At 35.6% G+C, this 22,828-nt stretch overlaps 2 protein-coding genes across 5 annotated transcripts in view; one reads left to right on the forward strand and one right to left on the reverse strand.

The window, feature by feature from the left end:
• The window catches only part of LOC144312011 (testis-expressed protein 10-like), a 42,171-nt gene extending 38,683 nt beyond the window's left edge, over window positions 1-3,488 (forward strand). The window contains 3 exon segments of the mRNA XM_077894332.1: window positions 2,432-2,460; window positions 2,463-3,004; window positions 3,006-3,488. Of these exon segments, the coding sequence (XP_077750458.1) occupies window positions 2,432-2,460; window positions 2,463-3,004; window positions 3,006-3,488 (1,054 nt within the window).
• Window positions 1-22,828, reverse strand: part of CHRM3 (cholinergic receptor muscarinic 3) — a 493,903-nt gene that overhangs the window by 369,319 nt on the left and 101,756 nt on the right. The window lies entirely within an intron of this gene.

Raw genomic sequence — 22,828 nt, forward strand, 5'->3', positions numbered from 1 at the left:
TAACCAAGTTTATGATACCTTGAAATACCTTGAAATACTTAATTCAGAATAATTCCATTTTAAGTAGAATTTCAGAGTGCTACTCTCTAACATTTTAGGATTACAGACATGAATTCTAAGTAAATGATTTATGCTTAATCCCTAAATACAATTATTAAAAAGTTTATAATCAGGCATTCTCATAATCCTTTAACATATTTAAATATAATTTTCCTAATTTAAATTCATCATTCAAAACAAATAAATTCATCATCTGTATCATATATGTAGTTATTTCCTTCTTTTTGTCCTCAAAACTTTTAACAAATACTGGTCAGCTGCAATAAAACAAGTTCTGAAATAAGTCCTATGCTTTTATTATCACTATCAAATACATTAACATGGTGAGCTTGGTAAAAAAATATGATTCCAGGGTGCCACGAAGCGCACGTTTCAACTGCAGAAAATCTTACTCCTTCAAGAGTATAGTTAGCAAAGCAATGAGATAAATCTTGATTTAACTTTATGATATGAACAAATAAGACATATAATTTGATATATAGAAGAAATCACATGTATATAAATGTATGTACATTTTAATGAGAAGGGTTTTTGAAGATACTGATATACCAAACTGGATTGACCAAGAAAAGCTTCCCACAATACACCCATCTGAGCTTGGACTAGACAACAGAGAAACACAAGAAACGATGGCCCATTCTGAGCATGGGAGACAGCTCTTTCTCTGTTCGTGATTACAAGTCAGATGGTCTAATGTAGGTAACTAAAGTCCCTGTGCTAGAGAATAAAGTTTGGTTTGACAGGATTGGCAAAGGGAAAGGAAATGCACTTCATTAAAGTCTTGCATCTCTGAAATGGCAAAGACAGATAAGACAAAAACAAAGAGAAACCCTCAAATTTCAGTTGATATTTTCAATATTTTTAGATATAGGATGAAGAGAATTAATACAAGATTATGTGGCAGTTACATAACTTTTCTAAATATATCATTTCTGATAACTGAGAAAATTGTAATACGTATTACATGGTAAACATGCCATTGCATTTTAGTGAAAAGAAAGTAAGTTTTCAGCTGCTAAGTGGCAAAGTCTAAGTTCACAAACATCACGGTTCATTGATACAAAAGTTCATGTTCTTTTAACTAAATTGGCAGTATTTACTAATATGTTATTATAAATACATTCAAGATGTTCTTTCTTTAATTTTAAAGTCGAATTTGTTGAGATAATTTTCATATACAGTAAAAGTCACCCCTTTTTTAAGTGTGTGGCTTGTTCAGTTTTTGTAAATGCTCATAGTTCAGTAAACATGCCAAATATCATAGTATACATGTCCATCACCCCTAGTAAGTACGTGCGTCTCTTTGTCATCAGTGTCCCAGTTCTGGTAGCCTCCACTCTGATTTTCATTCTTCAAGTTTTCTAGAATGCAATACAAATAAAATCATACAGATAAAAGCCTTTTGTGTATGACTTCTTTTAGTAAGTAAAATCAATTATCTGTCTTTATACATCACATTGTTTTGATTACTGTAGTTTCATATTAAGTTCTAAAGTCAGGGCATATTAAGTTCTCCAACTTTATTCTTCTGTTTCAAAATCATTTGGTTATTTTGGATGCTGGAAATTCCCACATAAATTTCTGGATCAGCTTACCTTTTTGCAAAGATCCTAGAGGGATATTGATAGGAGTTTTTGAATCTACTGATAAAGTTGGCAAGAACTGCCATATTAACAATTCTGAGTCTTCCCATCCATGACCATAAGATGTCTACTTATTTAAATCTTTATGAATTTTTCTCGCTAACATGTTCTGTCGGCTTTGCTTTGAAATTTTGATATATAGGCGTTATACTTCTTTTGTTAAATTTACTCTTACATACTTAATTTCATTGTGAATGAAGTTATTTTATTTTCATTTTCAGAAAATGCATTGATAGTCTGTAAATATGCAATTGTCTATGCTTATTATATTCTCTGGTATTGCTGAACTTTTTTATTAGTTTTAACAGTATTTTTGTGGACTGCTTAGGATTTCCTTCATATGGGATCACATCATCTGCCAATAAAGGCAATTTACTTTTCTATTAATCTGGATGCCTTTAATTAATTAATTTAAAAGGTTTCATTTATTTACTGAAAGAGATAGAGAGTTTACGAACAGTGAGGAGGGGCAGAGGAAGACAGAGAAAATCTCAAGCAGATTCCACACTGAGCTTGGATTCTGACACAGGGCTCAATCTCACTACCCTGAGATCATGAGCCCCACTGAAATCAAGAGTCAGACATTAATTGACTGCTCCACTCAGGAGTCTCTTTATTTATCTTATTTAAATTTAATTTTGGCCTTACTGCAAGTGGTCAGAATGTCCTATACAAAGGTGAGTAGTAAGGTAATGAGATTGAATATCTTGACTTGTTCTCTATGAAAGGGAGCAAAGTGCTCTTCTTGGACTTAAAGACCTTTGTCTCAGTACCCATTTATAATTGATGCACACCTTTCAAACATATTAAGTGAAGTGACTGCTGTGTTTACAGATAAAGATGCTAATGTACGATTAGCAGTAGTTCAACTTCTTCAATTCCTGGCCCCCAAAATACAAGCTGAACAAATTTCTCCATTTTTTCCTTTGGTAAGTGCCCATCTCTCTAGTGCCATGACTCACATTACTGAAGGAATTCAGGAGGACTCTTTAAAAGTTTTGGACATTCTGCTGGAACAGTACCCAGCCTTATTTACTGGCCGTAGCAGTATATTGCTTAAGAATTTTGTAGAACTTATTTCTCATCAACAGCTGTCTAAAGGACTAATAAATAGAGACAGATCCCAGTCCTGGATACTTTCTGTAAATCCTAATCGGAGACTCACTTCTCAGCAATGGAGGCTGAAAGTCTTAGTGAGACTCAGTAAATTCCTTCAGGCCTTGGCAGATGGATCCAGTAGGTTGAGAGAAAGTGAAGGACTTCAGGAACAAAAAGAAAATCCCCATGCCACTAGCAACTCCCATTTTTATCAACTGGAAGGAACATGCCAACGACCAGCAGCACATCCAGGTTTATGAAAATGGGGGTTCACAGCCAAATGTCAGTTCACAGTTCAGGCTACGGTACCTGGTTGGAGGACTAGGCAGTGTGGATGAAGGCCTCTCATCTACTGAAAACTTGAAAGAATTTATTGAGATAATAATTCCATTGCTGATTGAATGCTGGATTGAAGCTGTGCCTCCACAACTAGCTGCTTCTATTGGAAATGGTATAGAGCGAGAACCTCTGCAGGTTATGCAGCAAGTTCTTAATATTATTTCCCTTCTGTGGAAACTCTCTAAACAACATGATGAAACTCATAAATTGGAGTCGTTGCTTCGAAAGAATTATCTTCTTGATTTCAAACACCATTTTATGAGTCACTTTCCATATGCCTTAAAAGAAATAACCATGCACAAAAGGAAAGAGGCATTTAGCATAGTATTAGCTGTACATTTTTTGTAAATGCCTTTTAATAGACTGAGAAAATTGCATTTTATTCCTTTTTGTTGAAAGTTTTTTGTTTTCACTTTTGTTTTTAAATAAGAAATGGATACTGGATTTTGAATTATTCTTGCATCTTTTATGATGATCATATGTTTTCCCCTTTATTCTATTAATTTGGTGCATAACATTAATTGATTTTTTAATATTACACTAATTTTGTTTTGTTAAAATGACAAATCTATTCATTTACACATGTTGGTCAATTTAAACATTGATTTGGTTTGCTATTTTGTTGATTTTTTTGCTTAAGATTTTATTTATTCATGTTTCATAAATAAATTCATGTAAACATAATTCATGTAAACATAAATTTATTTTTATGAAGGATATTGATCTAATTTTCTTGTGGTATCTTGTCTGGCTTTGACATGACAATGATATTGGAATCAAAGAATTAGATGGAAAATGTTTTTTCCTCCTCCAAATTCTGAAGAATAATAGAATAGTATTACTTCTTCCTTAAATATCTGAATATGCACCAAGGAAGCCATGTGGGCCTGGGTTTTCCTCTATGTGAAGATTTCAAATTGCTAATTCAATTTTTTAATTATTGGCCATTCAAATTTTCTATTTTTTTTTTTTTTAGTCAGTTATGGATGTATATCTTTCTAGGTATTTGTTTCATCAAATTGTCCAATGTTGACAAAAAATAGTTCAAAGTATTTCTTTACAATGCTTGCTTCTGTAGGATTGGTAATGATGTCCTCTCTTTTGTTTCTGATTTTGACAATGGGTATCTTTTCTCTTTTTTCTTCGCCAGGCTAGCTAAAGATTTGTCCATTGTGTTGATTTTTTCAAAGAACCAATCTTTGATTTTATGTATTTTCTCTATTATTTTATTGGTTTTCTCAACTGTTTTCCTATTTACCATTTCATTGATTTCCACTGCAATTTTTATTATTTTCCTCCACATTTTCATTTTTGTTTGCTCCTTTTCTAGTATTTTATGATGAAGCTTAGATTATTTTTTAAAGGTTTCATATATTTATTCACAAGAGACACACAGAGAGGTGGAGACTTGGCAGAGGGAGAAGCAGGCTCTCTGTGGGGAGTCTGATGTCTGATGCAGGACTCGATCCCAGGACCCCAGGATCATGACCTGAGCCAAAAGCAGATGCTCAACCACTGAGCCACCCAGGTACCCTTGAAGCTTAGATTATTAATTTGCAATTTCCTTTTATTATAATATTGTAGGAACTTGAAGCTACAAATTTCCTTTATCACTGTGTTAGTTAAATCTCACAAATTTATATATGCCGTATTTTCAGTCATTTCAAAATATTTTAAAAATTTCCCTTGCGATTTTTTTGTGACTCATAGGTTATTTTAGAAGTATTTTGTTCAAGGCAGCCCCGGTGACTCAGCAGTTTTGTGCTGCCTTCGGCCCGGGTTGTGATCCTGGAGATCTGGGATTGAGTCCCGTGTCCGGCTCCCTGCATGGGGCCTGCTTCTCCCTCTGCCCCAGTCTCTCTCTCTCTCTCTCTGTGTCTGTCATGAATAAATAAAATCTTTAAAAAAAAAAACTTTCCCCTTTAAAAAAAAGGGAAGTATTTTGTTCAATATTTAATATTTGAGGATGTCTCCAATTTTTTAATTGTTGACTTCTATCTTAATTTTGTTAAGGTGAGAGAACAGGTTGTATAACTTGAACATTTTTAAGTTTATTGAATCTGTTGTATGGGACTAGCATATGGTCTATCCTGAAAATGCTCCATCTGCACTTGAAAATAATATGCGTTTCAGTGTTTTGTGATGGAGTGTTCTACAAATTTCACTTACTTCAAGTTAGTTGATAGTGTTATTCAAGTCTTCATGTTCTTGCTGGTTTTGTCTCATTATTCTGTGAATTGTTAAGGGTAGAAGTTTGAACCAGTTCTTGTTGAATTCTCTATCTCATTTCAATTTTATTAGGTTTCCTTCCTGTTGTTAGGGGTCTACATGTTTTTAAATTTTTTATCTTCCTGATAGGCCTTTGTCTCTATTAAATGTCTTTGTTTTCCTGTTAGTTCATTTTCAAAATTTTATCCTTGTTTTTGTCTTTCAAAAGTTTGAGCATCATGTGTCCAGGCCTGGATCTCTTTGTATTTATTTGATTTGGAGTTTGTTATGATTCCTAGATATACACATTGATATCGTTCATAAAACTTGGTAAGTTTGGTCATTAGTTTCTAAAGTATTTTCCTGTGTTTTCCGTCTTCTTCTGGAACTCCTATATATTGATACGCTTGATGCTATACCAGAGCATCTGTGGCTCTGTTCATTGCTCTTCGTTTTTCTTGTTTTTCATGTATTCCTAGTCATAAAGCTTCAAGTTCACTAATTCTTTCTTCTACCATCTCAAGTCTACTTCTGAGTCCCTCTAGTAAATTTCCATTTTTTTATATAATTTCTTCCTCTTTGTTCATACTCTCTATTTGGTGATATGTCATTCAAATACTTTCCTTCAATTCTTTAAAGCATAGAATCCTTTAGTTCTTTGAACATATACTTATCATAGATCCACTGAAGACTCCTTTTAATAAATTCTACACCTGGGCCCTCAAATGACAGTTTCTATTAAATACTTCTTCTTTTTTATTCATTCATTTTTTTTTTTTTCAGTATGGATCACACTCTGAAAGTCCCACTTTCCTTAAAATTTATAATTATTAATTTTTATAAACATACTACTTAGGGTTGCTCACTGTTTAAATGTCAACATAAGTTTTGCTGGATCAACCAATATAGACAAAAAATTTTATATTAGTTTTGCTTTGTTTGTTAGGATGGAAATTTGAATTTGAGGAATTGGGAAATTAGTAGCTAATTCAATTGTGCAATTTAAATTTATTTTTTGACAAGTTTATTATCAAAAGTAATGGGAGACATGATAGCTTGACATGGTTGGAGAAAAGAATTTGTCTGTCAATTAAAAGTGATTTTATTAGAAGAACAGAAGTTCTATCAGCACCTAAAGCTACCAGTAAACCTGCAAAGGGTAATCTCTGAAGGCAAATGACTGTTAGGTTGATGTAAAGATTAATGATATAGGGACAGAAACGGGAAACATGCATAATTAATCAAGTAAAGTAACAGGTAATTAACAAGACATTTCATAATGTATTATTTAAATTTAAAAATGAAAGACATTTTAAATTAGAAATTCATATATTCACTTTTTAAACTACATCAAAGCAGCTGATAATCACTAAACTGAAGATCTGCTATATTCCTGACATGGAATATTCTCTGCAAACGAAGCAAGATTTGCAAGTATGTCTTCAGTAGCAATTTTTTAATCATATTTTCTTTCTTTAAAGGCAACAACTGCCAAAACAAAAAAGAAATCGCTCTGCTGAAAAGGGAATGAAAGCTGGAGAAGATCCAGCAAGTAAAGATTGCTCTTTTAAGCCTGATTAAGAAAAAGAATGTCCATACTATGGGGGGAGTTATTCCAGAAGAAAAGATTTTGTTATGGTTGTCTCCATTCCAAACTAAATGAATATCCTTTATTTCCCTCTCTAACCTCTGCTGCTCCAGGATTTGTAGGTCCTACTTATAATGAAAATTGCCAGGGTCCCTATTCAAATCATCTTGGCATCTACAGTAGATGGATTTAGTAGAATTTACAGGAAGGCATCTTATTCCTCCATCACCATTATGCCCTACACCTTCGAACAAATGAAGTCCAAGGCAGAATAGTAAGGATCTATTCAAAGTGTTTATCTTATTGTCAGAGACATTCGGTAAGACTTGCCAGGTCTCTCACTGATCAATATAATATTTACTCCCTGGACAATAGCACGAATCAGTTCAGTTGCACATTAATAAGACAAAGTCTCAAGACTCGTCATATTCCATTACACAGTGAGGTTTAGGAGACAGCTGACACAGACAGCTGTGATTTGCCATCATCTCACATAATAAATAGAAATCAGCAACATGAAAGAGTTTTACTTCCTCCTGAATTCATCCATGCATTTACCTAAACTTATTACATAATGACAGTTGCTGGCATTTATTAAGGGATTTCCAAGCTAATCAGTTTAACACTCTTAATCCGTATACAACCCTATGGAGTCTTCATTACTGAGATGGAGGAGTTAGGTAACTTGTAAGAGCTCCTAAGTTTCCACTGTGTGCTGAGCACTTGCATAATATGGAAATACAAAACATATGTCACTGTGCCCATCCTTACAGAAAGTAACCATGTAGAATGAGAATATAGGTTTTTTTAGGAAATTGTACTATGATCAGATGTAATAATAAAAAATAGTTAATATTTTTTTAAATGCTTACTACTATACAACATACTGTTAAGCATCTTAAATTCATTATGTCCTATCATCCTCACAAGATTGAAATGGGATAGCTGATTAACTTTATTTTTGTAGATGAGGAAACTGAGTCTTACAGACATTCATTAAATCCTCAAAAGTTATCAGCTGGGATGCCTTGGTGACACAGCAGCTGAGCGTCTGCCTTCAGCTCAGGTCGTAATCTTGGGGTCTGGGATCAAGTCCCACATCGGACTCCTTGCAGGGAGCCTGCTTCTCCCTCTGCCTGTGTCTCTGCCTCTCTCTCTCTCTCTCTCTGTCCCTCATGAATGAATAAATAAAATCTTTTTTTAAAAAAAGTTATCAGCTAGTCAGTGGTGAATGCTATGATTGTGGTATTTACTATGTGCTATAGGAACACAGAGAAAAGAGCAAACAACCAATATGGGAGCTCAGTGAAAGGTTCACACAGAATCATCTGACATTTGAACTAAGGTTTGGATCTTGAGTGGCTGTTCACCTTGAAGGAGATAGCAAAAATATCTGACCTAAGGAAAGACATTTGGAGAGACACGTGGTTATCACAGTTGGGGGACATTCCATAGGTAGAAGCTCTTGAGAAAGAATGGTGAAGACAACAGTGAGAACATAGAAGGATATAAGCGGAATTGGACAGTAGGTTTTTTGAGGGTCTTGCCTATTTTTTTAAGTCCAGTTTTCACAAGACCATGGTGAATAGCTCAGGCTCTGGGAACTCATCACTCCTAGCTTAGATCCTCTTACCTCTGTCATTTATCAAATATGTTACCTTGGCCAAAGAAGTTTATCTCAGCCATTGTTTCTTTGTCTGAAAAACGGTCCTAAGTATAGGAATTATTTTGTAGGTTGTTACAGCAGCAAAAGAGATCTAAAACTTGTAGAAGACTTATTGGTGATGTAAAAAGAATCCAATGAAAGTTAGTTATTTTCATCATTGTAGTTATTATCACGACGGATGAGACAGACTTGGTTTGCAGCTGTTGGAAAATAAAAGTAAAAAAATAAAAAGCCTAATAAATGAAAATGAGCTCTTTTTTCCCTGCTCAGGGAGTTAGTCCTATTAAGTACAGCAAAAACTACTGTATTTCACTTGCATTTAATTGTGGCAAAGGAATCAGAGCAGGAGTGTGTTTGCTGAGGCCAGAAAATGTCTTTCTCATTAAAGCTATGGAGGGGGCAACCTAGCCAGGGTCCTCTAGCAAGTCCTCGTCCCCTGGCCAACAGCATTGGTATTTGTCACACAGCTCCCTCCAGTAAGCAAGGGAGGCCCTAAAAATACTGGGCTAAAGTATGATTGTTGTGACTCCCTGTTAATATAAAAATATCACCAAAATATCATGTATCCTTTGTACAACCTCAGCCAAGGTTTGGAGAGTCAGGAAGCAAGACTTAGCTCTGCAGGGAAAAGGATCAGAGAAGAGCAGGCAAGCAGTCAGATGTGTACCAGTGACACTGATGACAGTGTAAGGAGGGACCACTATAGGGAAGAAAACCTGTCTTGTGTGTCATTCCCACATGCAGAGACAAGATAGGCAAGGATGCAGGCAGTAAGAGGAGATTCAGGGTCCAGGTAGGGTTTGGTTCAGCAGAACAGATCCCAGTAAGGCAAGAAACACTACCTAATTCTGACTGCCCCAGTTGATAGAGTTAAGGCTACTTCTTTCCTTCCAGCTCCAATATTGCTCCCAGATGCAACTGCACTACCAGGTAAGTTCAGGGCTTCCCAAACCTGGCTACCCAACGGAATCACTTAAGAACCTTTAAAACGGGGGTGCCTGGGTGGCTCAGTCAGCTAAGTGTCTGTCTTAAGCTCAGGTCATGATCCCAAGGTCCCAGGGTCCTGTAATCGAGCTCTGCATCAGGTTCCCTGCTCAGTGAAGAGCCTGCTTAACCCCCTTCCTCTGTTGTCAATTCCCCTGCTTGTGTGAGCTCTCAAATAAATAAATAAAATCTTTCAAAAGAACCCCAAGAATCTTTAAAATGTACTGAAGGCAGAGTTCCCTCCTAAGGACCATGATTAAAGTGGAAATGGGGCATCAGGGTCTTTAAAAGCACCCTCCAAGTTGATTATAACATGCAACCAAGGTGGAGAATCACTGAGGTTGACAATATGCTGTGAACGGTATCTCATTTCCTGCCTATTTACCATTATTCCAGATAATGGTAACACAGAAAATTATCCTGTAGAAAAAAATGCATCACCCTGAGGATGGTTAAAAAGCCACAAATTTAATCTACTTTTAAGCATTAAAACAAAAAAACAAAAAAACTTAAGCTTTCATGAAATAGTGGATAGGAGAAGGTGAAGAGGTATATACACATATGTTGCCAAATAATTTGTTCATTTTCTCTAAAGGAAAATCTGGGAATATGTTATAATTTGTATTATTCAACTTCAGATGAACTTTTCAATTAAACCCCAAATAAATAGTCTGATCTGTATACTAGTATTTATACTAGATGAACTTTTCAATTAAACCCCAAATAAATAGTCTAATCTGTATATAAGTATAAATATAAGTATTTATATTTATACTATAATATTTATATATTTATACTATATTTATACTTATATACGAAGTATATAAGTATGATTTTAAAGTTTTTTTTTAAGATTTTATTTATTTGTTCATAAAAGATGCACACAGAGAAAGAGGCAGAGACATAGAGGGAGAAGCCGGCTCCCTGTGGGGAGCCCGATGCAGGCCTGGATCTCAGGACCATGGGATAACTCCCTGAGCCAAAGGCAAACGCTCAACCACTGAGCCACCCAGGTGCCCCTTACAAGTTTTAAAAAGAGAGAGAAAAGGAAGCCAAAATGGTTAACAACCCAATAGCTGATAATCAAGTTAGGATACAGCAACATGGTATCATTTGATTAGGAAAGTAAAAATCAGGTGGATGGTTTTAAAATACAAAACCTTGTATAAGAAAAATGAAGCAAAACACACAATAATATATTCTGGAGAGTATTATGTAAAAGATATGTATGTGAACAGACTGGAATGCTTGAGCACACTTGGTTTTTCACTTTGCAAAACCCAATATAAAAATTCTTAATTCATCCAAGTATTAAAAGAGGGGATGGTTACGTTTTTTTCTAAAAAATGATGGATTTAAGAAAAATCAAAAGAGTAGTATCTGGAAGCAACCTTTGTGGATCAGGCCTTCCGATCTAAGTCAGGCTTACACAGAAAGGTGAAGATACTGCAGCTTAAGAATACACTCTAACATTACCATTGTCTCTTCAAATTTTTTTTCATTTAATGTTATGTATATATGTATGTATGCATTTATTTCTATTATTATTTTTTAAATATTTAATTTCTTCATTTGATACAGAGAGAGAGAGAACATGAGCAGGGGTAGGGGCAGAGGCAGAGGCAGAGGCAGAGGGAGAGGGAGAAGCAGACTCCCCACTGAGCCAAAAGCCCCATGTGGGGTTTGATGGCAGGACCGGGAGATCATGACCTTAGCTGAAGGCAGATTCCTAACTATCTGAGCCACCCAAGCACCCCTTATTTATTTTTATTATTGAGGTAAGACATAGTAAACTCTGATTAGAATTCAAAAATGGAAGGAAGGGGTGCTTGGCTGGCTCTGTTGGTGTAGCATGTGACTTGTGATCCAGGGGTTGTGAGTTTGAGCCCTGACGTTGAATGTAGAGATTACTTAAAAATAAAAATCTTTAAAAATAAATAAATAAAAATGGAAAGGAAATTTGATTTTCACTCTCAGTTTATAAATTCAGCCTGTGGACTGAAATATGATCGATCCTATTTAACAGAAAATCCCCTTGTGAGAACACTTTTCTTAATTACATTTATCACATTTTAGCCAGGTATGCAGTTCACCAATCCTGCAGATGGACTTGGCAATACATAACTGAATTCTCCATCCATGTCTTCAAGAAAACACCATGCTGCAGAGATACAGAGCAATTTCACTGGGTTGTTGCCTTAAATACTACACACTGGAGAATAAGTTACTTAAACCAAATGCCAGATTGCTCGGAAGGCAATGACAAGGAACTGTCTTCTTGAGGAGATAAAAATATAGACTGTCAGTAAAATTTGTACTGATTTAGAAAATCACAGAAGGCCTGTTTTGGGGAAAAAACAGCAAAATAATATTACAATATATGTATGTATAATATATATATATATATATATATATATATATATATATATATATATATACTTTAAGTCATTTGGAACCTAGAATTATAAATTGGGTGGTGCTAATGGGTTTTCAAAACTGTTAAAAAGGTAGGATGCAGACCTAATGTTGTTGGTAGGTTTAATACTGAGTTTTAAGAGCTGAGAAATGTGACTTTAAATTTCACAGGAGTGCCAGACCCTTGGTTGAGTTCTACCTTATAGATCTTACTTTCTGATAGACTTGATTGATTTGACATAGTCTGTCTGGTTTCACATCCCAAATATTTCATTTATTAATTTATTCTTTGATTTATTCAATTTCCTGATTTGAGCACAGCTTTTCTGATTGTAACTTCCTCACAAAATGACATGCAAAAAAATCCAAACAAAATGTTTTATTTGACATGACCACACTGCTCCTCCCCATTATTTTCATCTTACCTTCCATCATCTCAGCTATACTTTTGGCCCTTCTGAACATACTGTTCTACCAAACACACAATAGTTCTTTGCTAATTGTCCCTGGAGGCCTCTATAGGACCTTTTATGTTCTTGCCTCTATTTTGATCAAGAAAATAAAGTGAAATCAGAATTTCTGAATTACAGTATGATAATAACAGAGAGACATCAGATGGGAATTAAAAAAATAACATAAAACATTTTCACATATGGGGGACAAAAGATTCAGATTTTATTTTTGTCTTAGACCACATCTGTCACTCTATCTGCACTCATCAGCTTATCTGTAATTTTTAAAATATATTTTCATTTGCAAAACATTGCTGCTGCGAAATTAGCTTCCTATTGCAATGCTAGTATCTAGAGCACTGGCTTCAGAGCCAGAAGCCTAGTTTGGACATATGTCACTAATGTGTTAACCTGGGCATTAGCCTTACTGTAAGATCTGTAATCTCAACTATTAAATGACAGAGCAGGACTCATAAGATGATAAAGGCTAATTCAGTCTTTAAGATTCTAATATTCAAGAATTCTCCCTAAGCTGTACCTTCCTTAGTGAGAAGGAACAGGATATACCAAAAAAGTGCTTGGTTTATTACAGAATATTGTAAGATAACCAACTAATGAAACAATAGGCTAAAATAAAAGCCAAACATTCATTAATTTACCAAACATTTAGGGAGTACTTAATATGTGCCAAGCCCTCTGCTAGGAACTATGGATAGATCAGTGAATAAAATGGTCACGGATGATGTGCTAATGGGAAGACAGACAAGTAAACAAGTACATCAACAGGTAATCACATAACAACTTATAGGAAGAAAATAGAAACAGTGCAATTAGGCAATGAGCAATGGGATGGCCTCAGGTCGATAATTAGGGACAGCTTTTCAAGGGGGAGATGATGTCTGAGTGGGATCCAGAGGATGAAGGTAAAGTGCAGAGGTGGAGGAAAAGCTTTCCAAAAGTGGAAACTCGGACAAATACCCACGCCCATGTGTTTCTGGCTCTACATTCTTGTTACTGCCATTTAACTGCCAGATCTCAGGGAAGGTCCCAGATTGAAAGTCTTATAAATGTCGGCACAAATAACTGGAAAAGGAAAAATAACTGGATCAGAAGAACTGTAGGCAATTTCTTAGTGGAATTAGCAGATCACATTGGATATGCTGTATGTATTAAGAGAGTGAGGAACTCCAAATGTGAAGCAAAATGTCCCACTCTTAAGTTTTCTGGAAGTTATCCTCTACCACACCTGTGAAGGAAAATTATGAGACCACAATAATCAGTGCCAAAACTGCTGGAAAGCAGCTGCCACTGTCTGCAAATCAAAGACCAAGACAAGTCATTTGATAGCATCCTGGTTCTTCCACTATAGAACGCACCTAAGATTGCTATGACTAATTTCTGGGGCGTGTTTGAATTGCTCTGTATAGATATTATCCCTGTTTTTGCTAACCTTTAAAAGATTTATTTATTCATGAGACACAGAGAAAGAGGCAGAGACATAAGCAGAGGGAGAAACACGCTCCCTGCAGGGAGCCTACCTAATGCAGAACTCGATCCAAGGACCCCAGGATCATGACCTAAGTCAAAGGCAGACACTTAACCACTGAGCCACCCAGATGCCTCTGTTTTTGCTATTAAAAATTTTTGATAATACAAACTCCTATTTGGATTCACTACAGAAAGAAATGTTTTTGATCAAACAATCCACTAATGACAAGTGTACAAATATAGAGAGATATCTTATTTTCCAATACCTTGTAAATGGCATAAATCCTTAGGTAATTCTGCATGAACTTCAGGTCACCACTAAGAATGGTGTTACCAATCTCTGCTCAGGTAAGAGGCATGGCTGTGGAATAGATGCTGTCTGTATTTTTCTCTCAAAAACTGAAGCCTAGGTTTTGGAATAATTTTGCTACAAAATTCTTCATTACATATGTTTTGAAATGTAGTCAATCCCCCGCTGCTATGTGCTAGATGCCTGTTAGGTGCTAGGTACATTTATACTACAGAGTTTTTTAATTATTAGAAAAAACTAATGAACACAATCATCTCTTGATGCTACGTGATACACATTTCTGAGGCGTAAGGGGAAGGTTTTAAAATCAGATTTCTTTCAAATTATAGTTCTGAAATTAGCTGTGGGATGAGCCTAGTGAAAATAACCTCTTTATCTTAAGTTCTTCATCTATAAAATATGTAAATTGTAGGCATCAAGAGTTTTTTTAAAGATTTATTTATTCATGAGAGACACACAGAGAGAGGCAGAGACATAGGTAGAGGGAAAAGTAGGCTCCCTGCAGGGAGCCCATGTGGGATTTAATCCCAGGACTCTGAGATAATGACCGGAGTTGAAGGCAGAGGCTCAACCACTGAGCTACCCCTGTCCCTATGCATCAAGATTTTTGAAGGAATTTAAGGTGGTAGCACGGTAATCTCTGACTTGACAAACAGAAATGGCTATTTATTGAATATTGTAAGGGATCAACAAATGGTTTAGATATATGCATGAATATATGTAGATGCTGGTGTGTATATACTGTCAAAAAAGAAAATCACTATACGCTATACATATAACATCTATATTATATACTGAGATGGTTAATTTTGTATCAATTGACTGGCTCACCTGTTGTTCAGATATTTGGCTAAACATTATTCTAGGTGTGTCTGTGAGGATGATTCTTGAGATTAACATTTGAATCTGTAGACCGAGTAAAGCCAATTGTTCCCTGAATGTGGGAACTGATTCAGGAATAGTGAGAATGTACTCTTCCTGCCTGAATGGGTCTCCAACTTGCCAGTTACAGATCTTGGGACCTCTCAGCTTCTATAGCTGTATGAGTGAATTTCGTAAAATACATAAATACATAGAGATAGATATATATCTCTGTATATTTTATTACTTCTTGTTTCTCTGGAGAACCCTGATTAATACATCTACAGGTGCAATCAACTTGACTTTTGTAATTGTCTTCTTTTTCACTGCTGTTCTTCATGTGAGTTGGATAGGTGGGAAGAGTCCACACAACACAACCCAGTGAGTTCTCTGTTCCACTTTAGTACAATGTCTGACCTTGTGAGGCAGGCCTGGGGCTGATCCATCCCTTACAGCAGAGCCATCCTGGGCCCAGGAATCCATGCCAACACCCGCAGGGGGAGTAACACAGGGGGAGTAACACTTTATACCCAAGAAATGATTTTGCCAGGTCTGACAAGATCGAAGTGTTTGCTAGACCATCACTTTTTCTTCTTAGGTAAGCTTACATGACCTTTCCAGAAGGATTTAAACTAACAATGTATGAATTTCTGTAGGGGAGTGTTTAGAAACATTGAGAGTGTCTTTTTCTCAAACTCAGCATCTGCAAGGCCACATATTTTATGGTCGGAGAAAGTGTGTTCAAAGCCTATACAGTCCTCTATCCAGAATGACTTTACCTCTTGATTTTCAGCAGCCAGAAAGCGCACTTCCCCAAATGCACAAAAGTGGAACATGATACATATATGCCCAACCTAAATTGATGTCTGCTCTCTATTCCTATAAAGTCATTGCCTCAAAACATAGTGGCTCCATACAATAATCATGGCTATTACTCTTCATGTGGTTCCTGTTGGATAGGAACTTGGGAAAGGTCTGGCTGGATAAGTCTACTTTAGGGTCTTTCATGCAGTTGTAGTCATGTGTTGGCTAAGCCAGGAGGATCCATTAAAATTGGGTGGGGATGAGGCATTAGCTTCCCAGGAGGCTTATTCAAAAAGCTGGCAGGGTGGTAGAGGCTGGAGGTTGAGAGCATCAGGCCCTCTCCACAAGGCCTTACCTCCTCAGGGTGGCTTCAAGGTCCTCATGACAGGACGCCAGCCTCCCTAATTGCAAAAATTCAAGAAAGCAAGATGTATGCTGTAAAGCCTTTCAAGACATGGTTCACAAGTCAAGTGTCTTATACTAAGAGTTGAGGCAGCAACAAGAGTCTGCCAGTGTTCAAGGAACATTCCCATCTTTTGACTGAAAGTTTTCAGTGTCACATTGAAAAAACAGTGCTATAACCAAAACAATATATATCCCTCCCACACATAAAACATATAGTAAACCTGTATGTCCAGCTGTGCAGTGAAATTTCAAATTTCACCATCTTTCTGTAAAATTAATGCATGGAAGAAATCATTTGACAATTCAGCATAATTCATATGTCATATGGTTTATCATTTTAATATCAGAAATTGCTTCTTCTTTTAGTAAATAACCACAAAATTCTACTTAGGGGGAACCATTATTACAATGTCAACAATGGAGAATTCAGAGAATTATGTGGAGCACAGATTTTCAGTGAATAATTCTGAAGCTGCCTTATAGGAGGGTGGCAAAGACCCATTGTGTTGTATCACTCAGATACAATGTCTTCACAAAGACACCCATGGCTTCATAGGAGTTTTAACTCTAAAGGCTTAATTACCAGGAAAATTGTGTGTCCTAAGGGAAATAGGAAGTGGGCAATGCTGAGCTTAGCAATAACCATCTGCTGACCACTGGAGAGCTTCAAATTGCTTGACAACTACAAAGGAGTATCTTTAGTCTTTAGCTGATAGATGAAGACTAGGTTTGTTGCTATAACTGGAATTAAAACTAACAGACTTCTGGATGGTGCTACAGCAATGTGGGAGGAACATATAATCCAATTACTTTTAATACAAATCTTAATAATAAAATACATTCTAAAGGATTTCCTGCATGTCTATTTTTGAACTCTCACTGCCAACTTTCTTTCAAGTTCTTCCCAGGTCAAATCTCTGTCTTTTCTGTGCTTTATAATTATTAATACCAAAGAGACAGGAGTTTTATTAGGATACATTTGAAACACTTTGTAAGTTTGCACTAACAGTATGTTGTGCATGTACAAATGCTTTGGATTGAAGTTGCCTTTTGAAAGTCAATAAATACTTCTGCAAATACATGAAAGAATCCCTAAAACCGGGTCAATATTAAATCAGCTCAAAGGAGCTGACTGCTGCTAAAGCCCCGCAGAACCAGAACCTTGTCAGGATGTTGTTTTAGTTATTGATTTGACCTGAATTACGACACATCGGCCTTGTTATGAACCAGAGTACCTGATGATCATAAAACATTTCCATTCCCCAAATATTACTGATTTCAACATAAATTCCTGAATGCATTTCTTGGATGCCAGAATATTAGTACATCATGGGAATTAAAGTAGTTTTTTTCTCAGCAATAATTGCGCACATTTAGAGTTAAGACAGTTGGTATTTGAATGTAAAACAAAAGAGGAAAAGCAAAAGAATAAGAACCAAGGAGCTAGTTTTTAACCATGTGAAAATGGCAAGTGAGTCAAATGGGAAGGAACATGGAAGAACAATTCTCTTACAGCGAAATAGGAAGTCAAAATAAAGTTGATGGACACTGAATTTTCTCTGTTAAAAATCTCTCTGCTAGGGTCCTGGGTGGCTCAGTGGTTTACTGCCTGCCTTTGGCCCAGGGCGCGATCCTGGAGACCAGGGATTGAGTCTCACATCGGGCTCCCTGCATGGAGCCTGCTTCTCCCTCTGCCTGTGTCTCTGCCATTCTCTCTCTCTCTCTCTCTCTCTCTCTCTGTCTCTCATGAATAAACAAATAAACAAAATCTCTAAAAAAAAAAAAAAAAAGTCTCTCTGCTAACAATAGGTCTTCCTTTGATGATAAAAAGAATATTAAAATATTAACCCAATTAATGAACTGCTGAAGAATCACTAATAATTCACATGTAAAACATGGAAAATTGAGGTTTCTAATATCAATGAAAAATTACAAAAAAGTTTGCAATGTCTTAAAACCAAAATTCTGCATGTCTTAAAACGTATAGAAGATGTTATATTTGTTAGTACAGCCTTACAATGCATGGCTTTATTTGAACTGCAATAAACAATCTTAAAATTTGAGTTTAAATTACAACAAAGGAAAAACTATAAATTTTTATTTACGTAGGTGGGTACCATATGCTACATTTTTATACTGTTTACACTGAAGAAATTACATTCAAAGTCTCCCTAAGTTATACTCAAAGAAAAATGTATGTTGATGACCTTTCAAAGTCAAAGCGTGGGCAGTTCGGGTGGCTCAGTGGTTTAGCGCCACCTTCAGCCCAGGGCGTGATCCTGGAGACCTGGGATCAAGTCCCATGTCGAACTCCTTGTATGGAGCCTGCTTCTCCCTCTGCCTGTGTCTCTGTTTCTGTCTCTCTCTCTCTCTCTCTGTGTCTATGAATAAATAAATAAAATATTTTTAAAAAGTCAAATCGTTATGATAAAAAAAAAACATTAGTCCATTATTCTGAAACTTCCGATTCTGAAAATTTTCAGACCTATAGCAAATTGGAAGGGCCTTCACCCAGGGTGACATCTGCTTTCTCCATCACCTATCAAGACAACCTAATGGGAAGTCCTTTTTGTAGACCTCAGTTTGGAAGACTATATAGCATAATATAACTGAAACCAATCACTTGTGCTTGTACATGTATTATGTATCCAGTCCATTTATAAAGTTGAGAGTGACTTGGGGTAAGAAAAGGGGGCAATGGGGTTAACTGATGATTGAACTGAGATGGGTTCACATCCATATTCACTTGATTCCCTTATATAAATGGGGGGAAGTCTTCATTTGTATTTACTATTTCCCTGCATATATTTAATGAGCTGGTTACTTCTGCTTATTAGAGATAGCTTGGAAAATTTACTTACTATTTAGTCTTCCCTTGTGCTCTTTAAAAAGCAATTAAATGAAAGGCATCTGGATGGCTCAATTGTAGAGCATGTGACTCTTGATCACGGGGTTGTGAGTTTGAACCCCACAATGGGTGTAGAGATTACTTAAAAAATAAAGATTGTTTTAAAAGCAATTAGGGATCCCCGAGTGGCGCAGTGGTTTGGCGCCTGCCTTTGGCCCAGGGCGTTATCCTGGAGACCCGGGATCGAATCCCACATCGGGTTCCCGGCGCATGGAGCCTGCTTCTCCCTCTGCCTGTGTCTCTGCCTCTCTCTCTCTCACTGTGTGCCTATCATAAAAAAAAAAAAAAAAAAAAAAAGCAATTAAATAGTTTTTAAAGTAGAATATGCAAAGACAATCAAAATAGTCCTTCTTAAAATATATCCTTTGAAATGCTCATTCCTAAAGATATCAGTAGTTCCTAGAGAAAAATAAAAATAATTCAGATGTTACATTTTTTAAAATCCAGGACTCTGCTATCAAAGGTCTGAAAGACACTCTTTGTTCCTCTGTCATTAATGTTGCTGATAATTAGCCACCTCATGTATTATACTTCATTAAATTCTGAAGCAACTTTATAAGGTATATTATATCTCTGATAAACTTGTGTTGTTTATTCATCGTCTAAATGCAAAGCATAGCAATGGCAACAGATGTAAAATCAATGGGAAAGTGAAGATTTTGAAAGTAGGAAGACTAACTCTTTGCTCATAAGCTGAGTGAACTTGGGAAAGTTGTCTCTTTTTACCTTAGCTCTCACATCAAGGGATGGAGAGAAATAACAAATCCTAACCCAAATGTCTGAGCTTTCAAGTGATCTATTTTCTTTTTTTTTTTTTAAGGACAAAGGTTTTTTTTTTTTTTTTTAAGATTTTACTTATTTATTCATAGAGGCAGAGAGAGAGAGAGAGAGAGAGGCAGAGACACAGGCAGAGGGAAAAGCAGGCTCCATGCAGGAAGCCTGATGTGGGACTTGATCCCGGGTCTCCAGGATCACACCTCAGGCTGCAGGTGGCACTAAACTGCTGAGCCATGGGGGCTGCCCATCAAGTGATCTATTTTCAAGATTGTAGAAACTACTTGCAAGTAGCATATTTCTTTCAGCTAGTCCCCTTAATTTGATATGTTTGTGTAACTGCTTACGATGCATCCCCTCTAGCAAGATCCCTGTTTCATATGGTAAATCTCTTCAAAAGAAAAAAAAAAAAAAAGAGACGGAAATATTACACTAGAAGGACTAGCCTACAAATGGTTGTTGCAAATAAGCAAAAACTGAGCTCTCAGTTTCTGGCAATCTCAAGAGAAGAAAAGGGAAAGCAATGACTTACCCATCTCTTCATGGCTATTAAAAGGAAGATTACCAGGAATAAGACTCCTATGGTCCTATTCAAAAACCAAAGGGCAGCACTCTTAGTTCCTAAAAGTTCCTAAAAGTTTTTAATGAAGTTTTTAAGAAAGAAACAGAAAGTCATAGAAATATAAAATATAATGTTATTTTTAGGTACCTAACTGGCTATTAATGGTATTATATTTTATTTATTGCAAAGTGAATAAGTCATATTTTGCACTACCTTGGCAAAATGACGACAGTTCTGCATGTTTCATCATTTTGTTTGTTCCGGATACAGATTTCTGCCTACCTAAAATTATGATGCAAGGAGTTGAACACATTGTCACTTTTCATCTCTCACAATAGTTGTTTGTCTGCCATGTTTTTGAAGCCATGCAGCATACTTTTAGAAAAGTAAATAAGTTAATGTCCAGAGAAATAATTCTCTCTTTATGGCAGAAAATCAGGTTTGCGACAGACACTGCTCTTCTTCAAGTATAAATATCGTGAAAATATTTAAGCTAAGATAATTTCCCTTCTTCATTCTTATCCCAGAATTTTAAAAGGACATATGAATAGATTATTCTAGATGTTCCATTAAAATTTTCAATTATGTAACATATGTTCTGCCTTTTATTCTATTTCTATTTTTAACTTAATGCTTATTTGTAAAGTCAATAGAAGATTTGAAAGGCAGAAGGAATCTTTCCAGATTTTTAGGAAAAAAAATATATTTATTGTTTTACTAAGCATTTTTTAAACTTTTAATTTAAAATTTTACTTTATTTATAAGGAAATATACACAGTTTTCAAGCACTATCAACACTTTAAGCATTAAAAATGTGACCAGTAAATACACCTATCGATAAAGAAAATTAGTATTTTTTCTTATATAGTTCAGCATTACATCTACTCTCATTTGTCTTATTTCTACAAATATAGAGGTTGTTAGCAAAGGAAAATATTTTTAAGTTCTTAGATATTCAATGAAGTAATTTTAATTTTCATTTCTGTGGTGATGTTTGGATTCAGAGAGGATTTTATGATAGACTGAATCCTGAATTTTTAAAAAAATGTATTTCTGCTATGGTTTAACACTTTATAATGAAATACTTCCACTTGCAAATTTTCTTGTTGATCAAGTTCAGTAGACAGTAGCCAGGGTGGGGCACTGAAATAAGTGATCTATGCAAAACACTTAAATTCTGCACAGAGAAAATATTCAAAATAGTAAGTTTTATAAAGGCACTCTTAGGAGAAACTAGAAGCTTCCCCAGTAATCTCAAGAACAAGCCAAGGACGTCCCCAAAGGATGACAATGTCTTTTCAACATTCTACTGGAAGTCCTAGCCAATGCAATAAGTAAAGAAAAGGAAATAAAGGTATACAGATTAGGAAGAGAGAAATAAAATTGTCTTTGCAGATGACATGACGGTCTATGCAGAAAATCTGAAAGAATAATTTAATTCTTGAACTGATAACTGATTATATCAGGATTACACGATTCAAGGTTAATACAGAAAAGTCAACTGCTTCCCAGTTTACCAGCAATGGACAAGTGGAGTTTGGAAGTAAAAAGTAATACCATTTAAATTAACATCCAAAAATGAAATAGGTATAAATTTAGCAGAAAAATACAAGATCTACATAAGAAAAACTAAAAAAAAAAAATATCTATGGGTGAATAAAATCAAGAAGAACTAAATAGAGAGATATTTCATGTCCATGAATAGGAAGAACCAATTTTGATAATTTGTCAGTTCTTCCAACTTGATCTGTAAGAGCTGATGCAATCCTAATCAAAATCCTAACAAGTTATTTCATAGATACTAACAAACCAATTCTAAAGTTCACACATGGAGAAACAAAAGACCCAGAAAACCAACTGAGTATTGAAAGAGAAGAACAAAGTTGGATGACTGACACTACTGGACTTCAAGACTTACTACAAAGCCAAAGTAACCAATAGTGTGGTATTAGAGAAAGAAATGACAGATGGAACAATGGAACAGAATAAAGAGCCAAGAAACAGACCACTATATAGTTAACTGATCTTTAACAAAGGAGCAAAGTAATATTATGGAACAATGATGGCCTTTTCAAGAAGTAGAGACAAAGCAACTGGGCATCCACATGCAAAAAAAAAAAAAAAAAAAAAATCTATAAACAGACCATACACCCTTCATGAACTCAAAATCACAGACCTAAATGTAAAATGCAAAACTACAAAACTCTGAAAAATTAGCACAGAAGAAAACCTAGATAACCTTGGATATGGCAACAATTTTTTA

Source organism: Canis aureus, chromosome 4 (assembly GCF_053574225.1).
Source record: "Canis aureus isolate CA01 chromosome 4, VMU_Caureus_v.1.0, whole genome shotgun sequence".
NCBI classification, from domain to species: domain Eukaryota; kingdom Metazoa; phylum Chordata; class Mammalia; order Carnivora; family Canidae; genus Canis; species Canis aureus.